The 25,175-nt window shown below is 36.4% G+C and overlaps 2 protein-coding genes across 3 annotated transcripts; one reads left to right on the top strand and one right to left on the bottom strand.

The window, feature by feature from the left end:
- The first annotated feature begins 728 nt into the window (after positions 1-728).
- On the top strand, positions 729-6,441 carry LOC110895215 (C2 domain-containing protein At1g53590). The gene is made up of 11 exons (XM_022142493.2): positions 729-1,113; positions 1,197-1,271; positions 1,726-1,869; positions 3,376-3,471; positions 3,565-3,696; positions 3,781-3,933; positions 4,032-4,073; positions 4,376-4,424; positions 4,526-4,618; positions 4,695-4,878; positions 5,398-6,441. Exons 1-11 carry the CDS (start codon positions 988-990, stop codon positions 6,224-6,226), a joined length of 1,923 nt encoding a protein of 640 aa, XP_021998185.1. The 5' UTR covers positions 729-987; the 3' UTR covers positions 6,227-6,441.
- On the bottom strand, positions 6,404-18,527 carry LOC110895214 (putative callose synthase 8). 2 transcript variants are annotated; one of them, XM_022142492.2, is made up of 38 exons: positions 18,206-18,527; positions 17,785-17,885; positions 17,529-17,650; positions 17,380-17,461; positions 16,998-17,099; positions 16,626-16,745; positions 16,462-16,554; positions 16,293-16,384; positions 16,073-16,199; positions 15,394-15,531; positions 15,229-15,305; positions 14,974-15,127; positions 14,406-14,549; positions 14,210-14,327; positions 13,759-14,087; positions 13,616-13,668; positions 13,462-13,522; positions 13,300-13,381; positions 13,177-13,226; positions 13,008-13,094; positions 12,794-12,928; positions 12,626-12,723; positions 12,438-12,522; positions 12,205-12,365; positions 11,987-12,110; positions 11,819-11,913; positions 11,597-11,741; positions 11,361-11,512; positions 11,053-11,159; positions 10,859-10,978; positions 10,560-10,628; positions 10,201-10,478; positions 9,977-10,096; positions 9,785-9,897; positions 9,609-9,692; positions 7,629-8,820; positions 6,864-7,049; positions 6,404-6,771 (listed from the first exon to the last, which is right to left on the bottom strand). In XM_022142492.2, the coding sequence occupies exons 1-38, from the start codon at positions 18,429-18,431 to the stop codon at positions 6,541-6,543; spliced, it is 5,853 nt and encodes a 1,950-aa protein (XP_021998184.1). In that variant the 5' UTR covers positions 18,432-18,527; the 3' UTR covers positions 6,404-6,540. The 2 variants fall into 2 exon arrangements, with proteins under 2 accessions (XP_021998184.1, XP_035836986.1); XM_035981093.1 differs by lacking the exons at positions 6,404-6,771; positions 6,864-7,049 and having other exon boundaries at positions 7,937-8,227; positions 8,307-8,820.
- Between the last annotated feature and the right edge of the window lie 6,648 nt (positions 18,528-25,175).

Below are 25,175 nucleotides of genomic sequence, written 5' to 3' on the forward strand. Positions count from 1 at the left end.
AATCGATACTCACCGAATTCCCGCCGCATATCGCGGGGGAATTCCATTATTATTATTATTATTATTAGTTTATATAAAAAGAGAGAAGAAATGAATAGGGAAAAATGAATTTTAAAAATATTATATATAGTATCTAAGCTTTAATTTCAACCCTTGTTGTATTTTAAAATAACATATGTCAATAACTCTTTTAGTAAACTTTAATATAAAAAAATTGAATACGCTATTCTGCATAACTTGTCTTTTTTGATATTCTGGCTTACAATTTGTTGACAACCAGATTGCATTCAAAACGGAGTGTTTATTTGATAATGTAGATTATACGAGTGTGGGTACCTTGACGAACTTGGCTAATTACGAGTGAACAACGTTGGTACCCATATTAATAGTGGTATTCATGTATATTAATTTTGATCGATGTAAAACACATGTCAATATTTTTTTAGACATATCGGTATCATAACAAACCGAATCGACGCCGGTGAAATCTTCGCTGTGTAACACGAAGAAATCCCACTAGTATATATAATATACGTATATGTTTATATTTATATATACAAACACGGCAATACCAAAGGATTAGCTTTTTCGTAACGAGATGAAACATGCAATAATTAAAGTACAAAAATAACACGTGTAACAGCAGCCATTACAAATGGACAGAAAGACAGAAAAGCTGTGAAAAGAATCCACTACGATGCCACCACCTCAATCATGTGGGTATTACACCCGTATAACACGTCTAAGACCCTTAACTGCCACCCTCCGGTCAAAGTCCACCTTACCTCGTATATTATATACATCCAACTCATTTAAATTCAGATGCTCTTGATGGTTCTTTTTTGTTTTTGGAGCTTTAGATGAAGTGGGTCAGCTTCAAGTTCTCAAATTTCTTCATCTTTATGGTGGGATTTGACCAAGATATCTTGTAGTTGTTGGTGATCGAGAACAAGAAAGATCAAAAGTCAACATTTTGATACCTGGTCAATGGATATAACAGAGGTTTCAATCATTCATCATGTGGGCATTGTGTTGTTGGTGATATGGTTGATCTCTTCTTTCAGTTCTTGTCACCCTTTAGTTTACTTCATATCTTTGATCTATCTTTATTTGGTAAGCAAGAGTTTTGTTGATTATACATATACATATCCATGTATGTATATAGCTGTGTTTTTGATTGTGTGTTTTTGTTGAAGGTTCATGAGAATTTTGCAGAAAGATTCAGGAGGAAGGTGAGATTTGAAGAAAGAAGACAAGCCAATCAAAAAAGGGTGAATCTTTTCAACTTGGTCTTGTTAATTTTGCATCAATTTCTTTAATTTAGTGAATTGTTGTTAGATGCTTATAGATTCTTTATCTTTTTGATGTTCTTTTTCATAATCATCATACTCATACAGTAAATCCCACCAATAGCAAAGCTAAGGTAGGGTCTAAGGGTAAGATGTAGACAGCCTTACCTATACCCGTAGGAATAGAGAGGCTGTTTCCAATGAGACTCCGGCTCGATGTTTTGACTTTCTTTTTGATGTTCTTTATTTGTGCTTCAATTCCTAGTTTATTCATTGTGATCAAGTTGAATAATAATTGAATCTCGAAAACTTTTGTTTTGATGTTCTTTATTTGTGCTACGATTGGTAGTTTATTCATTGTGATCAAGTTGAATTATTATCGAATCTTTAGCTCGAAATAATTGAAATTTAATCAACCACTTTTGGTTCTTTTTAGGTGTTATCGGATTCTGAATCGGTACGGTGGTTGAACCATTTGATAGAAAATATTTGGCCTATATGTATGGAAAATATTGTCTCACAGAAAATGCTCCTCCCGATTTTACCTTGGTTCTTAGAGAAGTATAAACCGTGGACCGTGGTATGAATTGCATCTTTTATACTTTCTTTTTTATGTTATTCATAGGCTTTGAATCTCAATTTAGTTGGATGCTGCATCAGATACTTGATATAGATTGGTTATATGAAAATATGCCTTTGGTTGGGTTGGGTTGGGTTGGGTTGGGTTGGGTTGGGTTGTACCATGGTAATAGATGTGTTCTAACTAACTATGATTAAACATCTATTTTATAGAGACACTAGACATATTTAAAGTTACAGGTTAAAAGTCATTTTTGTCTAAAGTAGTATACTTCCCCACCTAATACATAGTGGATTCAAAGAAATTCCTGATTTCACACGACGTTGAAAAGAGACTTAAAAGGATATTGGTGGGCCACCTGTTGGCTGGCTAGTGTAAGTTGCGCTTCACTTGGTCCCACTTGTTAGCAGGGTATTGATGGGCCCCACGAGTTTTCACTTATGGTTTCTCATGGTCACAAAAAAAATACATAAAAGTCCGAAATATTTAGTGTTCTCATAAGCATGGGCGAAGCTTTTAAGGGGCGGCCGACCCCCCGAACTTTTCGTTCTGTAGTGGAGATTATGTAGTTTTCATATAGAAATTTTTGGGTATACGTTTTCGACCCCCCGGTTTTATAGAATTTTTAGGTCCGGTAACACGACGCAACGTTCGTGTGTGGTTCAACGAATTTACGTTTTGTTTTACGCTTCATTCTTAATTTTACGAGTTAAAATGACGCAACGTGTGTGTGTGATTAAACGTTTTTATGTCGTCATTTTTCCTGTTTGATAGGTTTGTCGCCACGCGGGGGTCCTAAATTTACTTAGTTATTATTTTCTATGTTTTATATTTCGATCTAATTTCTTTGCATTAACACGTCGCAACTTCAGTGTTGGTGGTCGTTGGCGGTGTTGTCGCATTGATGCTATTTGTCACGATTTTACTCCCCCATTGCAACGCGAGGAGGGGGCGGGCTTAATACTAGTTATCTTGAACTTGCATTAACTCTCCAACAAAGTCTTACTACAGAGAGGTTATTATGAGAGAGTGTACTTCAAAACTATTAATATTTGGGGAATTGGTCTGTAATAATCTCACCTAAACCTTATTGGCCATTAATAATCTCACCTCAGAATATTCCCCCCACCAGTCCCACCTTTCACCTATTTTCCCTACAATGGTCCCCCGTTAAAAAAACTTAACGGAGTTAAGTTATTTTCCAAATTATAAACAGATTTTTTAGGGCTTTTGATCAGAACGACGATACGAGTCCATTGATGTAAAACTTACTTCGAAATGGTGCTCCAAGTGACTTAATTTTGGTTAATTGAAAATTTAAACACCCGAATTGAAGCGTCGTTTTCATCGTTTGGAGCAACCCGACCCCCCCCCCCCCGGTCGGAAATCTCAAGCTTCGCCACTGCTCATAAGAATTCTTTCCTTGGTTAATCAATGTATGGAGCAATATAGAGATCAAATTGTGAAGTTGCTACTCGTAATCTTTGAATGTAACGATGTATGCAGAAAGAAGCTATGGTTCAGAAATTATATATGGGAAGATCACCGCCTATGATTACGGAAATGAGGGTTTGTCATAAATCCACGGGCGATGATCATTTGGTAAATTAACTTGTCTTGATCATGGGGTTGTCTTGTAGTATACATATATATTATTAGTGATTTCTAATTTTTTTTTTAATATTATATGTTAAGGTTTTGGAACTGGGATTAAATTTTAAAACAGCTGATGACATGAGTGCAATATTAGCTGTGAAACTTACAAAAAGATTGGGTTTCGGTATGTGGGCTAAAATGCATTTGACAGGAATGCATGTTGAAGGAAAGGTCTGTTGTTTTCACCAACCTTTCGTTAATAATTATTATTTGCGAGGTTAATAATATAATTTGTGATATTTCAAATTCGATTAGGTACTGGTAGGAATAAAGTTTCTCCCAAAATGGCCATTTCTCGGACGTTTGAGGGTGTGTTTTGTTGAACCACCCTACTTTCAGATGACCGTAAAACCGATATTTTCTCGTGGTCTTGATGTTACCGAAGTTCCCGGGATTGCAGGATGGTTGGTTAGTACTCGGTTTCTACATCGATTGTAATTACACACACACAAACGTGAACACACTCGATCTAATACATGTTTAATATGAATTTTCCACTTGATTAGGATAAGCTTCTGACAGTTGCGTTGGAGGAGACACTAGTTGAGGTAACGCGTTCGTTCGTTGCAGGTTGAGTAGCGGGTCAAAACGGGTTCAGGATGAAATGGGTCACGTAGCGGGTTGACCTGCCAAATATCTTTTTGTCTTCTTCTTAGTTTATGTATCGTTAATGAAGAAAATACGATTACAGTAACTTTATTACAAGAATCTTAAAAAAACAATTTATGAGACCACTAGCATTAGAATACACTTTGGGCGACTTTCAACCCGTTTGACCCGTTTTTGTCCCGTTAAATCTATATATGACCCGGTTGACGTTTATAGATTGACACATTCACTGTTTTTGCAGCCTAATATGTTGGTGGTGGATGTCGAGAAATTTGTTTCACCAGAACCAGGTATAACATGTTTTTACCACTCGGAAATTACCATTAAATTGTCCATGTTACATATTTTATTGTAGGTTTTGAACTCATATTTTTATGTGTGTTACATTTAGAAACATGGTTTTCGGTTGATGTGAAAGAACCAGTTGGTCACGCCTTAGTGGAAATCGTGGAAGGATCAGATATGAAACCATCCGACATGAACGGTAAGTTTACTTCAAAACGCGCATTAATTTTCCAAACCGTTTAGTGAACATGCGGGCTAACCGAACCGCTTTCCAGGGTTGGCTGATCCTTACATAAAAGGACAGCTTGGTACGTTTCGGTTTAAGACCAAGACACAGAAGAAAACATTATCTCCAAAATGGTATGAAGAGTTCAAGATTCCGATTGCATCATGGGATTCACCTAATCTTCTTGAAATCGGAGTCCGTGATAAAGATCACCTTTACGACGACACCCTTGGGTTTGTTTCTATTCCTTATTCTTAGATCGTTACTGTGTACTCATGATATATACCATGGTTGTAAAAATCCCGACTAGCATCCGATTAGTCGTTGATTAATCGCTGGTCACCGAGTAATTTCATCTAATTGGCCAATTAATCGCTAGACGGTTAACGGCAGCCCTAGGCAGTCTAAGCGGCCAAAAATCGGCGGTTCTGGACAAATTCCGGTCAATTACCGACCAAATTTCGGCCATTTTCCAGTCAAACCTTGTAAATTTCGGTGATTAATCTTGTCTACTTAAAAAATGAGTGGACGAGAGGTTAAAACTTGTCTTACTAAAAAATCACACATAAAAATGCGTGCTAATATATATAAAACTAAAGATTACATATAAAAATCCCAATCCGATTAATCCCTGTTGATCCCGATTAATCGCTAGTCAGTGCCCCACTCGCCGACTAGCGCCTACCGATTATTACAACATTGCTATATACAAACTCATGTTCATTTGAATGAATTATACGAATTTCATGCAGTGATTGCTGCGTAAAGATTAATGATATTAGAGACGGTGAGAGACACGACATGTGGTTGCCTCTTCAGAACATTAAAATGGGAAGACTGCATCTTGCGGTTAAAGTTATCGAAGCCGAAGTAAAGGTATTTGAACAACATTACGATGACAACGCATCAAAGAGTGAGTTCAAGAAAGAAGACGTTGCGGATAAATCGCCTGAAAATTCTAAAAAAGTTTCGGCTGATCATTTTGAACCGATTGACGTCGAAGGGCAAAGAGAAACCGGCATATGGATTCACCACCCAGGTGCGGATGTAGCGCAAGTTTGGGAGCCGAGAAAAGGGAAGAACAGGGTGCGTAAAGATGGTGATTCGGTGACTAGTAGAGTCAGGTCTGAACGACCGCAAAATGATTCAAGCAGCACAGACGAAAGTCTAGAGGGTAGCAAACCGAAATCAAGAAACATGGTTAAGAGGGGGCTCCATAAGGTTGGGTCACTGTTTCATAAAAGCCCGAGACCCGATAACGATAAAGATAAATCAGGAAGTCTTAAGAGAACTGTTGACGGAGATTGCCATTCTCCACATGAAAACGTTACAGCTGTTAACAAGAAGGGGATTGCGGTGAAGTTGGTAATGGAAGATAACCCTCTATCACCGAGTCCAGAGCCTATGGTTCCTGTGAACTTAACCGGTGAAGTCAATGTAAATGATCCAGACAGCTTTAGAATGAACGGTGTGGATTCAAATGCAGTAGATAAAGCCGACGTAGATGATTCCAGAACGGGTCAGGACCCGTCTTTACAGTTCACTGGGGATCAAGTAATATCTTCTCGTTCACCTAAATAACGGGGTCTGTTCTTTAGCCGTGGATGAAAGTTTTATGTCACGTGTGTGTAAATAGGCATGGTTCACCTTTTTATGAAGGTGAATGCGTGTGGAATAGTAAACCGATATCCTTTGTTTTAAATGGACCGAGATATGTAAATGAAAAGAATTTTTGATTGTTTGTTCAATACGAAGTTCGGATTTTGAAATAAAGAGTTTCATTGGTTCCTGTAATATACTTATGACTTAAACCACAAAAAATGGTTTTTATGTGCACTACACTAGTTATATGGAATATGTACACAGAATTTTGAATGCAGGAAAAAGCTATATGCCTATATGTGTTTCTTTTTGGATTTAAGAATCGGTTTAATCTGCAATCTCCTACTGAAAGCTGGGTTGAACAGAAACTGTGTCTGAAAAGTTTCAACAATCGGAAGCCATGCCAAACAAGCGATCGGCGTGAAAAGAATGACGCCCATTCCATAATCATACGCTTGCGCAAAAAGCCGCGTGAACTTCCAGAGAACCGTGCCTTGAATCAACGGCCTGAACGCTTGTCCAACCTGAAATCGAGAAATCTAGTTTGTTTAGATTCGAGAAATCAAATGTACAAGATGTTTGTTTCAGCCGTTAGATCGGAGTCGTGACAGCTTACAAGTATGAGGCCCCAGCCGGTGGGTAGAAAGGCGAGACAGCAGACGATCAAATCGGTTACGGATAATTGACAGATGTATGAAAGAGTGATTATGGTTGCTATTACAGACAGGAAAAGAGAAGCTTTGAATAGCCTGAAGGAAAGCTGATGATTATCACTGAGATAGTTCCTGCCCACATTTACAACCTGCATCAAACCGCTTCGAGGGGTCAAATTAAAACATGTTAAACGGATCAAAAGCCGTCCAAAGCATATCTTTAATGCATTAAACCTCCTAAATCGTTGGTTTTTTACAAGAAAATCATTGTTTTAAAAAAAAAAAACCACTATTTTAGAAATAATATAACTTATTTTAATCATATTTGATTCATTTTTTATAGAAACTAGTGGGTTACCACCCTCGCTCTGCAGCGGGTTCGAAACGTAGATAAAAACAAGCAAAGATCTAAATAGTAACTATAGTAAAGTGTAAGGGTAAATAATGAAATTTAAAACAAAAAAGGAAAACTTTATTAAAGTTGAGAGGCTAAACATGTCATTATTAAAGTTGAGGGGATAAGTATGTCATTACCGAAGTTGAGGGGCCAAAGTTGGTTGATGTTGACAAAACAACATTTTAACTATACATAGAATATTAAAAAAATAGATAATAGATGTGTTTTGGGTCATGCCAACTTGACCCGCATAAAAATTACCCGTGTTGACCCATAACCCAACTTGTTTGACCCGTCCCTTTTGCCGCCTCATTAGAACAACGAAATATACCTTGATCAAAACAAGAATCATGACGATAACAACCCAAGAGAGGACATAAACCGCAACCGTTTTATTTGTGCCAGCAATATCAAGATGATAGACAAGGCCATATTGGTAGATAAAAAACCGCAAAGAAAGAAGTATCTCAATGAGCCGAGAGCCCCAGCCCGAATGACGTAGGTGTTCTTGTTCATCGTACCACCAAGACTGCCAGCTCTTGTCTTGCTGAATCCCGATACCACCCTGTTGTTTTATCCATTTGTTCCAATCTTTCCAGTCATCAACGATCTTACTCCAGTCAAAACCCGAAGGATTAAACAAAAATGGAGCGAACAACCAAGTCAACGATAAGAACCAAATGGCACATGTGATGAGAACATAAGTCATGTGGTTTTTATATGCCCGCCTGATGATATCGTGAACGATTAGAAGCAAAAGTAACTCGAATCCTTTCATGAAATGACTTCGTGAGTATAATCTATAGTTTTCAGTAAAACTCGCGTGGAACACCACAACTTTTCTCCCTGTGGGTCGGTATTTGGCGCCACCATGCAGTATGGTTCGACCGAAATAATGGGTCTTTGTACCCAGTGAGAATGTGAAGAAAACTGCAGCAAAATGTAGCTGCATGAGAACAAAATCTTTTAGCGCGTTGAGAAACCCTTTTTCGAGTGCTATTTCCATTACCATTGGTAGCCCTGTTAATAACCCGAGCTGAATAAACGACTGTGATGCTAATGCTGTCTCTATCGACTGTATGTTGTGCACTTTCGCCTCGAGAAGTAACGCTTTTTCTAAACCACTTAGTACGAGGTAAAGCTGCCCGTATAAAAACACGTAGATTCCCATCACTGATATCAGGCTGCTGAAGTAGAAACCAACTGTTGTGAAGTAACAAGAAAGCATGCGGAAAAAGTCAAAGCGGCGGCCGAGCCTGTAGATGTCACGGCTAAGAATCTGTTCACTGTTTCCGTTTGCTACCTTGGCTTCAAACTTTGAGATCTGATTCAGGCTTACGTCACGACCTTTACCAACTTGTATATACTCGTGGTATGTAATATGTCCTCGTCTCAATGTAGTATTATATCCTGCAAAAATGTCTTCACTTAAGTTAATAGTCTTTGAAGCTTTGCTTATGCCGCCTCTTGTTAGGTGAAAGATTCTGTCGAAAAGATCTGGATGCCCATAATGGAACCGAATCCTGTTTGATGAGGAAATCACAAATGATTCAGCAAGTTTCAAAATGTCCCAGGCTGCTGGCCTAGGGCTGTAAACGAACTGAATGTTCAATCAGAAGACCGTTCCTTTATGCTTGTTCCTTTAATAAACGAACAAACACGAACAAGAAATATTGTTCGATAAGTTAAACAAACGAACATGAACAGAGATGAAGTTCGTCCGTTTATGTCCGTAAACGTTCGATAATGTGTTCATTTATGTTCGTTCGTTTTATTTTCATTTGTGTTTGTTCATTTAAAGGTTTCTTTATGTTATTTTTCTATTTTATTGATTTTAGTTTTTAAAAATTTGAAACTAAAGTTACACTATTACGCCTCCGCTAATATCACTCATCTGACCATTTCAATTTTAGTTTGTGTTGAAGCTTGACAAACTTCTTAATTTTTATGTTATTTATGTTTATGATAAGTATATCAACTATGTTTGGATAGTTATATTAAGTACTTATCTATTTTGGTGGGTTCTTCGTAATCTTTCAATCATTCTGATAAAAAAATGCAGATATAACGTTTGTTTGTGTTTATTTACGTTCATGAACATTTGTTTTTGCGTTCGGTAAGTGTTCATAAACATGATTATTTCCTTAATGAACAAACACGGACAACAAATCTTGTTTGGTAAGCGTTCGTGAACTGTTCATGAACATGTTCATTCCTTAATGAACGAACATGTTCATGTTCGTTCTGTTCGTTTACAAGCCTAGGCGGGCTAGTGCTAAAATGAGCCCGTTGTTATGAGAAAAGGCGAAACCTGAGCGGGTTGGCTAGAAGCCGTTGACCAATGGTGACAAAACTAGACTCCTGGTAAGACATGAACCATGCTAAACAAGAAACACTGGAAAGAATAGTTGAATAAAGATTAAAGACCATACAAGACTTTAAGAATAAAAAGAGCAAAGTTTTGACTTTATGAAAGTCAAAACAAACCTTCCGGTGAATATGTGTTCCCTTAAACCAAGTATTTTAGGACGCTTTCCGAGTCGTGGAAGAAATTCTTGTAGGAGATTTCTCATTTTAATTGCCTCTTCCAGATAGTTATCCTGTAAGCATGTGTTATCAGTTGACTTTCATGAAAGTCAAAGTTGATGATCTAGATTGAAAACTATTAGCATAGCATACTTGATTCATATCAATTGCTTGTAGCGCTTCACCACGAGTAAAGATTATAGCATGATTTTGATTCTCGGGTTTTCCTTCTCCAATATTCGGTGAGCCCGGAAGCTTCACACGATATATCTCCTGTAAACACATTAACAATGACCATTCAAGATTATTTTTTTAGAAAAGATGTTAGTAAATAACTAAATATCCGTTGGTGTTGGAAAATTTTGTTATTCTCGTACCTGGTCGAAACCATTGACTGCTTTGACTAATACAGAAAAATAAATTTTTCTGGTTACATCGTTTGGATCATCCCTTTCTTCAACGTAAGCTACGCGTAACGAAGGATATCTTATCATAAGTTCAAGGATTTCTTGTGCCTGAGGGTCGCCAGACGTTTTCTGTGTCCCAAACATCTGACAAGAGACGACATGTGTGAACTTCAAGTCAGCTAGTGCATCAAGCTGAGCGGATAATGTATCATTCCCCCTCTCAATTGCATCGTAGCCTTGAAGAATATCTGAAAATGACCATGAACACGAAGAGATCAAATGTATGTTTGATAGGTACATTTTAGTGTTTAATCTTGAATTTAACTAACCATCATCTTCAGCCATGTCAAGAAATGCTTGCAGCTTTAAGGCTTTGTGATAGTACATCATTCCACGGACTGTTAAGAAAATAAGATTTTCAAGCTAACGTACATATAACGGTTTGTTTTGGCGCATTTAGATAGCAGCATGTCAAATTGCGTTGTATTTTGTTTTAAACGGTCAAATAAAAAAAGTATATTTTAGAAGAAAAAGATGAAAAAGTGTTTGCAGGTCGACCCAACCCAACTCAACCTAGCCAGGCCCGCTTGCCCACCCATTATAACATCTCTAGTTTCTTGCAACTCACCGGTCCTGCTTAGAGTCTGTGCACGAAACGAAGCCCAATCTCGCAGCTGCTCCTTGCCATGAGGATCTAGATCCTCTAGGTTTTCAACCCCCATTCTTTCCAAGAAGTGTACCAAGTCATCTAAAAAAAGACAAAAATATTGTAAATAGATAGGTAAAATAGCTATATATATATAGATCTTCAACCACGTGTACCTGGAAATATATTCTTCATGTAAAGGTCGATGGAACAATTATCATCGCTTGCATACAGCTCCTTTGTTGAGAATTTAACTTCTTCCATTAGATGTGGAGTTAAAACACTATGATCATAACATTAACTAACGTCTGTTAGTGTCAAGGACCAAAGGTGTTACGAGTAGGCAAATAGTGAGGACCTAACCCGTAATTTCCAAAAACTTGATACCAAAACCATGTAAATTTTTTCCACTTCTTTTTTGGTATTGATTTATCAAATAATATCTAGTCAACATGCTTATGGTAAATTTGTGAAGAATGCAAACCTGAAAGACAACATGTTGCGCACTTTGGGGGCTCGGGGTATATCCATGAATAGGGAAGTTGCAAAAAAGGATAACCGCATACGTGCGTCAAGGTTTGAAGGTATGTCCATTGCTGTATCTTTGACAGTAAGCAGCAAAAGGAAACGCTTTATCTACACAGTCCAAATTCACACTAGTTAGTTTTTTTAAACATTTAGTATCATATGTTGTCTAGAGACAGACATTGAAGAGAAAACCTTCTCATTAATAGAATCACTATCTGGCAACGGGAAATGGATAGAATGCCTTGATGCAAATAGTTGTGGGTCGGGCTCAACGTCATCAAAATATGTCTTTAAACATCCATCGGTTTGTTGGTAACCGTTGACTGCCTCCACAGTTCTGTAATCAAATTTTCAAATCAAATGGATTCTAAATATAAACCGATCAATCAAGAGAGAACAACGCCATATGCAAACCTGGATCCGTTTCTCATCATTTCAGTTGTGACGATTTCAAGAATATCTTGCAGCACTTTCACAACTTTAGTATAATGTTCCTCGTTGCCTTCAACCTAAAGAATACGTAAACTTACAAATGGGCACTCAAGGAAGTAAAAAATATGAGTTACAGGAGTCGAGATTTACCAGAAGTTCAACCAAATCAATGCATTTAGTATGTAGAGCAAGAAGCTCACTTAGATTGAAATCTTTAACAAAGGTTGATCTCCTAATGCTTTCTTCGATCTCATCTACTATCCCGGATATGACTCTGAAGAAGATTGTAATCTTAAGCCACCATTTACTTAATAATATTTTCAATAAGAAAATCAAGAATTAAAGACTCGGGTAAATGGTAATGGTACCTTCTCTCAAGATCTCCGACAACTAGTATATCAAGAATGTATTTCAGTGAATCGTAACACTCTTGTACGGTGATAGACATGTACACATCTCTTCTTATTCTTTTAAAAAGACTTGCATCTTCACCCACAAAGTCCTTTGCAATACTTAAGGCCAATGGCAACTATAAACAGAAAGATGAATAATGAGTTTCAAATGAGGATTTTGTGAACGGTTATTGAAAACCGAAATGTACCTGATGTGCTAGGAGGAAAACAGGCCATCGAACGAGGCCAGAAAGTAATTCGGATGATAACGGCATCTTCATCAACTCAACCTCTCTGTTCATATATTTTTGAAAAAAAAAATGTTTCTTAACATGCATAGTTCTAGTTGAAAAAGAAAAAATTTAAATGAAGACAACTAACAATAAATGTAATTAACCTATTACTTATGAGATCCTCCTCCCGGAAGCTTTTGATAATTTCATTCCATACGACGGTAAACTTAACTAGACCGTTCCTCATTTGCTTCTCAGACACCTAGAAAGAGCGAATTAGACACACGTATGAAGCACTAGAATAATGAGGTAAAGAAAGATATAATATGTACCTTTTGAAACATCTCTTTCAAGAATGATTTCCTGTTTAGATGTTTATCAGTTTTCGTAGGATGTGGGATAAGAGAATTCATGAAGGCCAAAGGTAAATCTTGAAATCTATCCCTCATCATACCTAGTGTGCGAATCTAGACACAAAACGCGTGTTGAATTGTTTCAAAAAATGAAACAGAATCATAGAGTCATCCAACAAGATTTATAACTTACCTCTCCAAGATGATGCAAGATTCCATAGAGTCCTCCAAAGATAGCACAGAAAATAGAATACCAAATCTGGGTGTCCATGAAATAAACCTAAAACAACATATATCGCGTTAAAAACTTAAAACATCATATTATGAGAGATATGCATGATGGTGTTCTTAAAGAAACTCACCATAATGACTGGAGCCCAAATGGCAGCAATTGCACCAGCATTGTTCTTCACTGGTTTAGAATAAAATTTGTAAGATAAATGCAAACCGAACCATATATCGATGTAGAGCAAAAATAAGTTTACCTCTTGGGAAAAGCTCACGCCAGTCATACTTTGAAATCCCAATTCGCATAATTTCTCGTGTTGGTTGTATGAGTGGTTTTATCTAATGGTGACATTTGGTAGTTAGAACTTTATAAGCTAGATTAATACTACAAATATGGTTCAAAAGGGTGAAAGACTCACCTCAAAGGTGTAGCTAAATGCCAATTTGCTTAACAACAACAATACCCAGAATAAACTGTACCTGAAAAAACCGCCATAAAACACATATAAGATCACATTTTTCCTGAAGTATAATATTAAATAAGCTTGTAAAGTTCAAGTGTTTAGAATGTACTTCAAAAGGGAGTATTGTGACTCTTGCATTCCGCGTCCCACGTATAATCTAGGCTAAATATTAAATACCCATGAAGAAGTCAGAACATATTCTAATCTAGAAGACTTGATAGTTCATGTGACACATTTTTAAGTCAATATTACCTGAGTCCACCAAGATAAAAGTGAAGATATCCTGGAATTTGAGGTCTCGATGTATCTTCCAATTGCGGGAACCGAAAAAAGGATCATATTGACGGCATTCGACATCAAGTAGAATGCAACGACAAGCATATACGATGAATAACACCACTCTCCAAACCAGCTTCCATAATTTGGTGAATTACAAGTGTACTTTCTTCTAGTTTTGGAATAAAATATAGGCAACATGATGGTCCATATCATTGCAATGACCACCTTCAACGCATGTTTTCGGGTTCTAGTGTTGTCCATTGTCGATCTAGCCTTCCATGTGAATACAATATCAAGAACAGCTGCAAGTATTAAGAAGGATATGAGTAAAACGAAACGGTCACAACCCTGCGAGCGGAATACCAAAAAGGTGCAAACTTTATCATCTTTATGAGAGAGTACCAAAGTTAAAGTAGCACAAGACCTTGAACTAGTTTAAGAACTGCTGATGTGATGAAGATGCTCATAATATCTTCGAGTATGGGTGTATCAAACATTTGTAATGGCGATTCGAGATCATGACATGCCATAATTATCATTGCCTGAGAAAGAAATGTAGACTTGAAAAAGAAAGTACATTTTTAATCGATGGTAACACGTTTTGGAAGCATTTGATTCACCTGTAAAGATAGAATAAGAAACGCCCACATTCTATCAAAGCTTCTGAAAACATGCCAAAATGAGCGGAATTCTACAAAGTTTGTTTTTCCCAACCATGTTTGCTCCTTTTTTTCTTCCACGTTAGACTCATCGTCTTCTTTGAGCTATCAAAAACACAATCATTGAACGTATTGATGATCTAAAGTGAGATATGTTAAGCTCAAGCATGAAAGGAGGTCTAAGCATCATAACATTATAATTATCATGATAATTACAGGTGGCAAGATGGGTGCGTTGGGTAATGGGTCAAAACAAGTATATTTTAGTATGGGTCGCAACGGTTCCGACTTCCGAGCTGGGTTGTTTTTACCGCAATATAAAAATGCTTGAATTGTGATTACTAAAACAATATCACTACAATAATAATGTAAATTGTGTAAGAAAAATGTTAAGAGGTTGCATGCATTAATAATAGACTTCAGGCGAGTTCCAACCCATTTGACCCATTATAACATTTAACTAGTTTTTATCGGTTTGAGATAAAAACAACGTAAAACGAGCCATTCTAATGCTAAATAATAATGTTACCTGCACTTCTTCATCATTATTTTCTTTTCTTTTGTCTGTCTTAAGTTTATCTGAGCCTTTATTTTTTTTGCTTTTAGTATCCTCAGGGGACTGTACATAAAAGTAGTCATGTTTCGTATCCATAGGCCAGCCTAGTTGGAAACATTCAGGAGACCTAATGATACAAAACAAACAAGTTTCACCGTAATATGTAAACATCGCAACTTCAATCATAACTTTTAGAAAAATACATAAAAAAATTAAAAAAAAAAATACCAGAAGAACTCATTCAAATCGTCGTAGTTTCTCCATGTTGAATAATCAGTCATCCCATTTTGGTTTTTCAAAGCTTCCTTCAGTAACATGATAAAAAAATCAGAAACTAGACTGACAAACGAAAAACAGAAAGTAAAAATAATGAATGTTTTTAGGCTGAAATACCTTCTGAATAACATTATATATTGGGGTGACAACGTCATTAAGAAAAGCTTCGGGACCTCCACCATATGCTGGCATGAAACTTTCACCGGCAGATAGAATGGTAGCTCCCATTAACATGCTATGCAAGTCATGTGCCATCTACGAAACGAAAAATGCAATCATGATGGCATGAAATGAGAGGTTACCGAATTACGGATTGACGTAGAGGTGGCAAAATGGGTGGGTCAGGTAGGTTGGAAACAGGTCTGGGTTGAAAAGAGTCGTTTTTAAGTATGGGTCATGTGAAGTTGACCCATAACTTTTTATGTCCATATCAAGAAAAATACCTAAAAATATTTTAGATGTTGTATGTATCCTAAACCAGACTTTGGGTGACGTTCAACTTGTTCCCCCTTTTAGCAATTTTTGTTATTTGACCACTGGCGAAGCTTTATTGGGGCCGGGGATGCCCCGGCCCCCGCCAATTCTTCGCTCGTAGTGTTAATTTTAGTGTAAAGTATTAGATCTTTAAGAGTGCGGCCCCACCAATTTGGATTTTGGGAGTCCGGCCCCCACTGAGTTTTCGTTCAAGCTCCACCACTGTATTTGACCCGTTTGAGATAAAATACAACCCAGATCTACCCATTCATAAGTAAATGAAGTTGACACTTGTAAATGACATAAATAATGTGGAACCTACATGATGAAAAATATAAGCAAGACATTCTGGCATGAACCGTAAATTAGCAGCCTCGCCCCATATAAGAAGATAGAGTCCTATATACAAAAGTTTATATTGTTGTGCTTCTGGTTCTGAAAATGGCAACCTGCATTAATTATCAAACAATAACCACCATTAAATAAATTTTGTAATATTCAAGAAAAAAAAAATATATATACATGAGTAGAATCTCTATGACCTTATGCTGTTTTTCTTCTCTAAGAATTTGCACCATTCCGTATAATTCTTGAAGAATTTCTTCATCAGGTCGTCTAAAGCGCCGTCTGCTAACTGCGATTTCAAAAAGTTAACAAATGCATATAAAAAAAATAAACAAGACGATTAAGCTTATTATAACTTTCGTGCACCTTAGATGTATTAGTTGGTTTATTACTCCTTCTAATATGGACATTTGCAAGAAGTAGAATCAAATGCTCCCTCTGGTTAGCAACATTTCCTTGCTGAAATTAAAAGGTATTATTTATTAACAATATTTGAGAGTGATGAATTTTATGAAATGATGAAAACCTACCTGAAACCGAAAACAATGCTGGAGCCAGTCAAACAGGTCAAAATGAGGCGCGTGTTTGGTGAATTCTTCAATGAAAGGTATACCCTCAACGTTACGAACAGCAGCAATTGCAGCTTTAATCTGTAGCAGTTAATCAGGTGGTTGGATTGATTGATTTAACAACAAAAGAGTTGGCTAAAAAGGAAGCGAGTCAAACGGGTCAAATGTTACCGAAATGTATACTTTTTAATGCGTTGAACCTCCTTAATCAGTTTTTTTAATCAATTTGACCCACTAACTATTTATAGATAACCAAAATATTTTTAGGTCAATCCAACCCGACCCGTTTGACTTGTAACAAAATCATAGAAGTTGAATCTTTTAACATCAGACCTCTGGTAGTTGCATTATTGCATGATGAACGCCTCCTTGATAAAGGGGAAGAATGTTATAATCATAGAATTCAGATCTTTTAACATCATTATCAGCATGGGCCTATCACATAACACAATCCAAATCATGAATTAATAATTGCAGGGGCGGAACCAGAGGGGGGTCAAGAGGGTCCCTCGGACAAAGAAATTTTTAAGATTTTTATATGTACAATATGAGATTTTTCTCGGAAAAAACATGTATTAGACTCTCTAGTTGTAGCAGGTAGAAAAGAGAGTCTTATGATGACCCCCTGACAAAGAAGTTCTGGTTCCGCCACTGAATAATTGAATATATAATACTTTTATTGGAATTCAGACAACATAAAACAAATACAAGTTACCTGTGTACCAGCAGCCTTAGAAAGTGTATTCAACACTTCATATAATACATCAACGATCTGCCGAGCTCTATTCAAAGAGTCCCTGTAAGATATTTATTTGTTAGCATAAAGAACATGAAAAACACATGGTGTTATGCATGATTGATTACCTGTTCCCCAAACCACTTTCTCCACCATGTTTCAATATATATTCTTTGTATTTACGATAAACACGCCTGACTTCACGTACATCACTTTTTTCCTTCCTTTTTCTGTAAGTAACTTCTTCATCCTATCGTTCTCAGGTGCCAAAAGACGATTAGAAACTTAACGTCCAAGAAAGCTATGAACTTACGATGAAATACGAAATATTTTTTTTTTTTTTTACTATGACATATTTTGTTTTTATTCGGGTTTCGGATTCACCTGTTCAAGTCTCTGAAGAAGAGCAGTCTTGAATTGTCGAACTCCACGCCCACTCGAATTACGATCCAAGTCATGTGCAACTACAAAAGCATGAAACCGGCCTGCAGCTCCAAGAACCCGATAAGGAAGTTATTTTAAACACAAATCACAAATTTGGGACTCAAGATCAAGAAAACACATCACAACTTCATTTACTCAAAAGAAATCTATAAAAAAATACAATATTCATGCTAACTAATCCAATAATTGAGAATATTCATAGAGGTATGTTTTCAAGAATCATCAAACTCCACCAACTTATTCTTTTTTTAAAGAAACAGAATCTTGGGCAAGTGAACACACAAGAATCATTAATTAGTTGGTATCGACAAAACATACAAGAATCTTGGTCAACTTATTAGAAGCAGAAAAGAAGGCTTACATAAACAAGCAACACGAGGCTCTTGGGCATCGATCAGATTGGCGACACGAAGGAACCTTTGAATTTCTGATTTCAAAGTGACAGGCAGTTTCTCAGAATCAAATGGCTCAGGAACATAATCACGCCCAGAAGTAATCGTGTAAAACGGTTTCGTCTCATTGTTATTATTTTGATTAGTATTGCTGGTGCTTGCAATGCTGGGCTCTACCACCACAATTTCTGCCATTGTTGAACATGAACCAAGCTTGTAGAACAAGAAAAATAAATGTGTGTGTGTGTGTGTAAGGGGGGGGGGGGGGTTGGGACAGAGAGGAGAGTAGAATATGAAGAGGATCTTGTATGCAGTATATACATGATTTGTTAATGTGATGTACACTTTATGGAGAAAGATGGTGGCTTACTTTTTGATTAATTAGTGGTTAGTGGTGGTGTGATCTTTTTTGCTTTTGCTTTCTTTGATGTTTGTGTGGGTTTGCTTTTGTGAGGATTATGCAGTGAAAAAGAAGCATGGGAAGAAAGGTTTCCATTATTGTTCATTGTTGCTGTAAAACAAATAAATTGAGTGTGTGTGTGTTAGTGTGTAAACAGTGTGTGTTTAGATGTTGTGTCCTTTGATGTTTCCAAGATGTGTTTATGTTGTTATTGTCTGCAAAAGTGTTTAAGGGAATAAGGGTCATCATTGGAGTTCATATCATATAAATCCTTGAACAAGGACAGTTTCTTTATACTTTTGTTACAAAAGTTATTAAATTTATAACAATATATCATAGTGTTTCACAAATTAGATGGTAAAAAGTTTAAGCTTTTAACCCCTCTCTTGAGTTTAGGCCCGGTTACTTTTGTGCGCATTTCATACATACATTAACACATCATATGGTCATACGAGTTTGTTTCTTGAGGCTCGTGACGCCTTCTAACATATTTCTCTAGGTGTTACAGCTCGAGTCCAAGATCAAGAATGCTAGATAAGGTGCGACTCAACTATGCATAACCCGTAGAAATTTATAGTAACATGTTCCATTTGACATCTTTTATTTTTGCTTTTCTTAGTTTAACAAGTAAAATGGTTCATTTAAAAAACTTACAAGTGACAATATATTTACAACAAAGATAAACATAAATAAGTAGATCAATCTTTTAAATTATTCAATGACATGATTTTTTTATGATAAAAAAAAGTTTGGCTCAGATCTTTTCATATATATAACTTTTATTATGTTATAATATAGTGATTATTACAAGATTAACAACTTCGTTAATTTTGAGTATGATAAGATTAGGTAAGTGCTCAAAAGCAATGCAGTCATGAAACATGAAGGTTTCTGCTTTTGAAGTTTTTAGGTGTTTGCTTTAAACAAAGAAACAAATAATTGCAACTTAGTCCTTTATTTTCGCAGCAATTTCTTTCTATATTAAATAAATAAAAACTCAAAAAACATGAAAACTACGAGGCTAAGTAATGCAAAAAAGATGAAATGCCAAATGGTCAATCTCACATGTATTTTAACTTTGTCAAAAGCCTTCTTCCTTACCTTTTTCTCCCTTTCCTTTACTTAATGTGGTCTTGTTTCCAATAGACGTGTATTTATCACTAATCACATTATTTCATTTTTTAAACATGGAAAGTAAAGTCAAATTTAATTAATTATTAATGGATTTCTTATACAGGTGAGTTGATCACAAAACACTTTGCAAAAACAGAAAAGAATAAACCTAAAATCTTGTTTAATTTTTGTTAATGATTCATATTAGAAAAGAAAATTAATGAATATGTTATGTACATAAAAAAAACCATTAAACTAATATATGTACATATTTTCTTTTTTAACTTGAAAATTTTAACTATACATGTGTAGCTGATATCACTTACACGTATTTTGCACATATATAAGTTCTATAAAAAAAAAAAAAAAAAATCATTGTTTTCGTGTATCAAGAGAGATGTAATTTTGTATTTCTATCAATTTTTATATTTTAATTTTTTTAAGATCAAAAAGTAATGATTTGTTTTATTTTTCTTGTTCATTAAAAAAAATCGTATTATGTCTGTGACACTCCCCTATTTATGCATACCAATGCAACTTAAACAAATATGACATGTTATAAATAAGGCACATATATTAGAGGTGATAGTTCCAACTAGTTTATCTAAAAAATAGTTAATAACTTGTATTTGTTTTGGATTGAAAGTGTGTTTAAAGTCTATTTAAATATTATGAGGCGTTTGGTTCACACTTCACAGTTTCTTTTTAGATTGAAAAGGGATCTAAGGAAGTAGTTGGAATGGGATCTAGAATTAATTTAAAAAAAAAATTGAAATCCATCAAAGAAATTAGAATTTGTGATATTTGGGCTTGGTTAATAAAATAATTATGTTAGGTTCCTATAGTTGTGAAAAGTTGAAATATGGTTGTTGTGGTGTGTGTGGGGGGAGGGGGTAATGACGGAATTCGGGTTTCATGGATGTGGTCATGGCGGTGATAGTAGTGGCATCGTTAGTGTTGGGTGGCAATGGAAGGAGCGAATGCAGGGTGGTAGGGGTCATTTAACAATATGGAGGGAGTGGAAGATTTAACTGCCTTCAGTTGAATTTCTTTCTTACATTTCAATTTCTTCGATTTCTATAAAATAAGGAATGAAGTTCATATTCTAAGGCTATTGAACTCCCATGAATCATATGCCCTCTTAAGAGTTTCCTAATTCATGTTATGATAGATTGATTATTATTGTTAAGGTTAACGTAACATATGAAAAATACAGTAGAAAGAGATTGCAACAGGTACGAAAGTAAAAATAATTCAAACACTAAACCGAGGTAAAAGAGTAAAACGATGAGGTTAATGTAAAAAACGGAAAATTAGTAACAAGGGTGTGAATTTATGACATGGCACGAATCTAACACGAAACTTTCGAGCTTGAGTTAAGGTTAAACGAATTCATGCTAGTTGCAATTCAAACTTGCAAACCATTTAGCTATTCAGGTATTGTTTGTGATTAGTAGTTTTTTAATAAATTCTCTTTAGCGTAAATTATGGCGATATTTAAAATGTTTTGGCACTCAATAGTTTTATCTGTTTCTATTTGTTATGTCATCATTTATCTATTATTTTGTTAAAATTATAAATGTGTGTTTGGTTCACATAAATGGAATTAAAACACAAATTTTAATTTTTTATGTGTTTGGCTTGTGAAACTTGTTGGAATTGAAACCTAAATTTTAGCTTCCCACAAAATCCTTTCAAAATGTAAAGGAGTTCAACTAAGTTTATTGGAATCGTCGACCACTCACCTCACACCTTACCACCTCAACCACCCACCCCGACAACCAGCCAACAATCCACCCAACCACCCCTACCTCTGCTACCCACCCCATCTATTGTCACTACCCTACCTACCCCAACCCTTGAGGTCATGCAAAAAACCAAACAACGTGGATAGCTTTGGTAAGTAAATTATTGTATCCGTAAGGAGCATGTGGTTAGAAGTGACATATTTTATTTGATTACAAAAATAAGAATTCAAAGATTCTATTGATGATGAATTGCATCTAAACTAAGAAACCAGAAGCACAACTAGCACAAAAACAAGATATTAGAAACATACAATCACTACCGGGGTTTCAAGGTTTAATCAATCGCGTAAGCTTGTAATTTCACTTTTACATAGACATAATTTATACACCTTTCGTATTAACCAAGAAAATTAAGATCAATCAACAAAAATAAACATTTACTAGATCAAGAGTATGTGCATATTAAATTTCAAACAAGCAATAAAATACAATCTTAGAAGTGATGATTAAAACCCTAACCCGGTTGTGATTACAAGGAAAAAAAGGGAATAGGGAACCATAAACAAGAGAAATAAACAATTGTATATAAAGTAATTGATATTTAGAGTTAATTCTCCCTTTTTAGTTGTGGTCCGTACTCCGTCCCTGTCTATCTCGATCTGCGCCATGCGCCCATGCTACTTGTTTCTCCCTACAATCGGCAGTGCATTTTCCTTTCAATTCCTTTGGTTCTTTTGTGGCTCATTGGATTTGGAAGTGCATAGTGGGCTAAGTGCCAAAATAAAATTAAAAAATGGATAATCAGCCCATTTTAAATTATTTAAAACCAAGCCCATATAAGTTTATAATTTGTTGACCCAAACAAAGAGCTGATCTCTGATATCATCTTTATATTTGAGTATTAGACCACCCATAGTGGGGTTTTTGGGCGTTTTTCCCCAAAAAAGCGCCCCTTAACGCCGCCTCAGAAAATTGTGGGGGGGGGGGGGGGGAGGGGAGGGGGGAGGCGTGGTTTAAAGAAGGGCATTATTTGCTTGTCCAATAAGAAGCTTCCAAATATTATTAGTTTGTTTTATTTTTTTAAAAGATAATAATTGGGTAATCATTGATGGGGCATTATCCCACTACACCCATATATGAAAAACGCCTTATAATGCCTCTTTGCTGACTGGGATAACACGTGTCGCACAACGCCCATAAATAGAGGCATTATTCATGTGTACCACTACACATGGTCTTATTGTTGAGTATATGAATATCATTGGTATATGTTGCTTTGCTTGTTTTAGTTCATTTTTAACCTATAAGGCAAATTGGAAAATAATAATCCCATCTTTCAGAAATTGGCCGATAATAATCCCAAGTCAGTTATTAGCCAATAATAATCCGACCTCGTCCAACTTTTTTGTAAAATAGTCCGCCGTTAAAATAAGCTTAACGGAGTTAAGTGTTTTTCCGAATTACAAACCGATGTTTTAGGGCTTTTGATCAGAACGAGGATACGAGTCGATTGATGTAAAACTTACCTCGAAATACTGCCCCCAACCCACGAAAACGGTGCTTGAATTCGGGTGTTTAACTTCCAATTAACAAAATTTAAGCCATTTCGAACACAATTTCGAGGTAAGTTTTACATCAATCGACTCATATCCTCGTTCTGATCAAAAGCCCTAAAACATCGGTTTGTGATTCGGAAAAACACTTAACTCCGTTAAGCTTAGTTTAACGGCAGACTATTTTACAAAAAAATTGGACAAGGTCGGATTATTATTGGCTAATAACTGACTTGGGATTATTATCGGCCAATTTCAGAAAGATGGGATTATTGTTTTCCAATTTGCCATAAAATAATATATTTATAAAGGCATTTCTCAAATAATTAACATGCATATGCAAATAAGTATACATAAAATGCACCGATCACCCACCATCCACCCCGCCCGCCCACTCTGCCGCAATCATTGCCACATGTCTGCCATTGTTGTTACCGCTTTCCAACTACCACCACCCGTTAGTTTCTGACCTACTACCCACCCACTCCAACTGTTGTCGTTGACCCACCAGCTCAGCCCAACCCACCCTCCCCCGATCGTCGTTGCGTATCTCTGACGGGGTGCAGGGCACCTTGTGAGGCAGTGTTTGGGGCGGGGTCGACAGTGGTCGAGATTAGTGGCGGCGGTAAGGGTGGGTGTTGGGGCGGTAACTGTAACGACTGGAAGGTAGTTGTGATGACAGTGCTAAGGCGGTCGAGGGTGGGGCAGCGTCTTCGGCGGTGATGGTGACCGATAGGTGGTTGTGGTGACGGAATGAAAAGTTAAAACAAACCATAACATCACCTTATAGAGAGATGGTAGTTAGAAACCTACACGTTTCATTTCCCACACGAACCATACGAAGAAGCTATCGTCACCCTTTAATACTTACCAGTTTTATGAGGTTTGTAGGTTGACTGCGAAGTTGTACGAGGGAATTGTGATTGATACGCAAATGACAGTTAACGAACTTGCAAGTAGGTGTGTAAAGTTGATGGAGTTTACATTATAGAGACCGATTCGAGATAGTCAATCTCTCAATAAACTCGTTGAATGGGATAGGCTCCAAAAACAAGATTTGAGATAGAGAACTTCTGGACTAATTTTTCTGATCTTTTTCATAAGCAAAAATGCCTTGTACAGACTCAATAAAAAGCAAATCAATAAATCAACTACTCACTACTCAAAGTGACCCATTACTTCCTAAATGTAAACAACAAGCTACCAACACTATTTTGACTAGGGCTGTTCATGAGCCGAGCCGAGCCGAGCCAGGCCAAGCTCGGGCTCGGCTCGATTATAAACCGAGCTGGCTCGGCTCGGCTCGGATTTGAAACCGAGCTGAAAATCTAAGCTCGGGCTCGGCTTGGTTTTAAACCGAGCTAGCTCGGCTCGGCTTGGTTTGGCTCGATTTTATAAAAAAAACTAATATATACCTTTTAAAATTTAATAGCCTAAAATATTATTCAATAATTTAAAAGAATATATTCAAAATAAGTTCAACCTAATATAATTCAAACCAAAATCAAGTTTAACAACGCAAAATAAGTTTTAATTTCAATAAAATACAATATTAGTTCATTAGTATGGTAATCAATCTTCAAATATGCCATAAATATCAAATGACAAACCTATATACATGTAAATAATAATCAGTTTTTTGTAATATATTATAATGTATATAAAATTAAAACTTATTATAAGTAAAATAATTCGAGCTAAACCGAGCCGAGATACAAAGCGGGCCGAACCGAGCCAGCTCGGCTCGTTACGAGCCGAGCCGAGCTAGGCTCACTTTCTAACCGAGCCGAGCCGGCTCGGCTCAGTTTTAAACCGAGCCAAATCGAGCGAGCTTTTTCCGAGCTAAATCCGAGCGAGCTTCGAGCGAGCTCCGAGCCGCGAGCTTTTTGAACAGCCCTAATTTTGACCAATACTAAATAAATAACAATACTTAATAATAAAAAGCCCATGTATCACGTCCACATCCCCATCATCGGGTTACAAGTCTCGATACTCTGACCTAGGGCTATTTATGAGCCGAGTTGAGCTCGAGCAGCTTTGTCACACCCCAACCGATGGCAGAATCATCGGGGCATGGCACTGAGCGAAACAGATTGTCTAGAAGTCTACATAACAATTATTATTA

The sequence above is a fragment of the Helianthus annuus genome, chromosome 12 (assembly GCF_002127325.2).
Source record: "Helianthus annuus cultivar XRQ/B chromosome 12, HanXRQr2.0-SUNRISE, whole genome shotgun sequence".
In the NCBI taxonomy this organism is placed as follows: domain Eukaryota; kingdom Viridiplantae; phylum Streptophyta; class Magnoliopsida; order Asterales; family Asteraceae; genus Helianthus; species Helianthus annuus.

Excerpts from the sequence above, each read along its gene's own strand:
- LOC110895215 (XM_022142493.2), top strand. The coding sequence starts at position 988 with ATGGATATAACAGAGGTTTCAATCATTCATCATGTGGGCATTGTGTTG. Across the intron at positions 1,870-3,375 it reads AGTATAAACCGTGGACCGTG|AAAGAAGCTATGGTTCAGAA; the intron begins GTATGAATTGCA and ends CGATGTATGCAG. Across the intron at positions 4,425-4,525 it reads ATTTGTTTCACCAGAACCAG|AAACATGGTTTTCGGTTGAT; the intron begins GTATAACATGTT and ends TGTTACATTTAG.
- LOC110895214 (XM_022142492.2), bottom strand. The coding sequence starts at position 18,431 with ATGGCAGAAATTGTGGTGGTAGAGCCCAGCATTGCAAGCACCAGCAAT. Across the intron at positions 14,088-14,209 it reads AGTTCTTAAACTAGTTCAAG|CTGTTCTTGATATTGTATTC; the intron begins GTCTTGTGCTAC and ends TAATACTTGCAG. Across the intron at positions 7,050-7,628 it reads TGATTCTTGTTTTGATCAAG|GTTGTAAATGTGGGCAGGAA; the intron begins GTATATTTCGTT and ends GGTTTGATGCAG.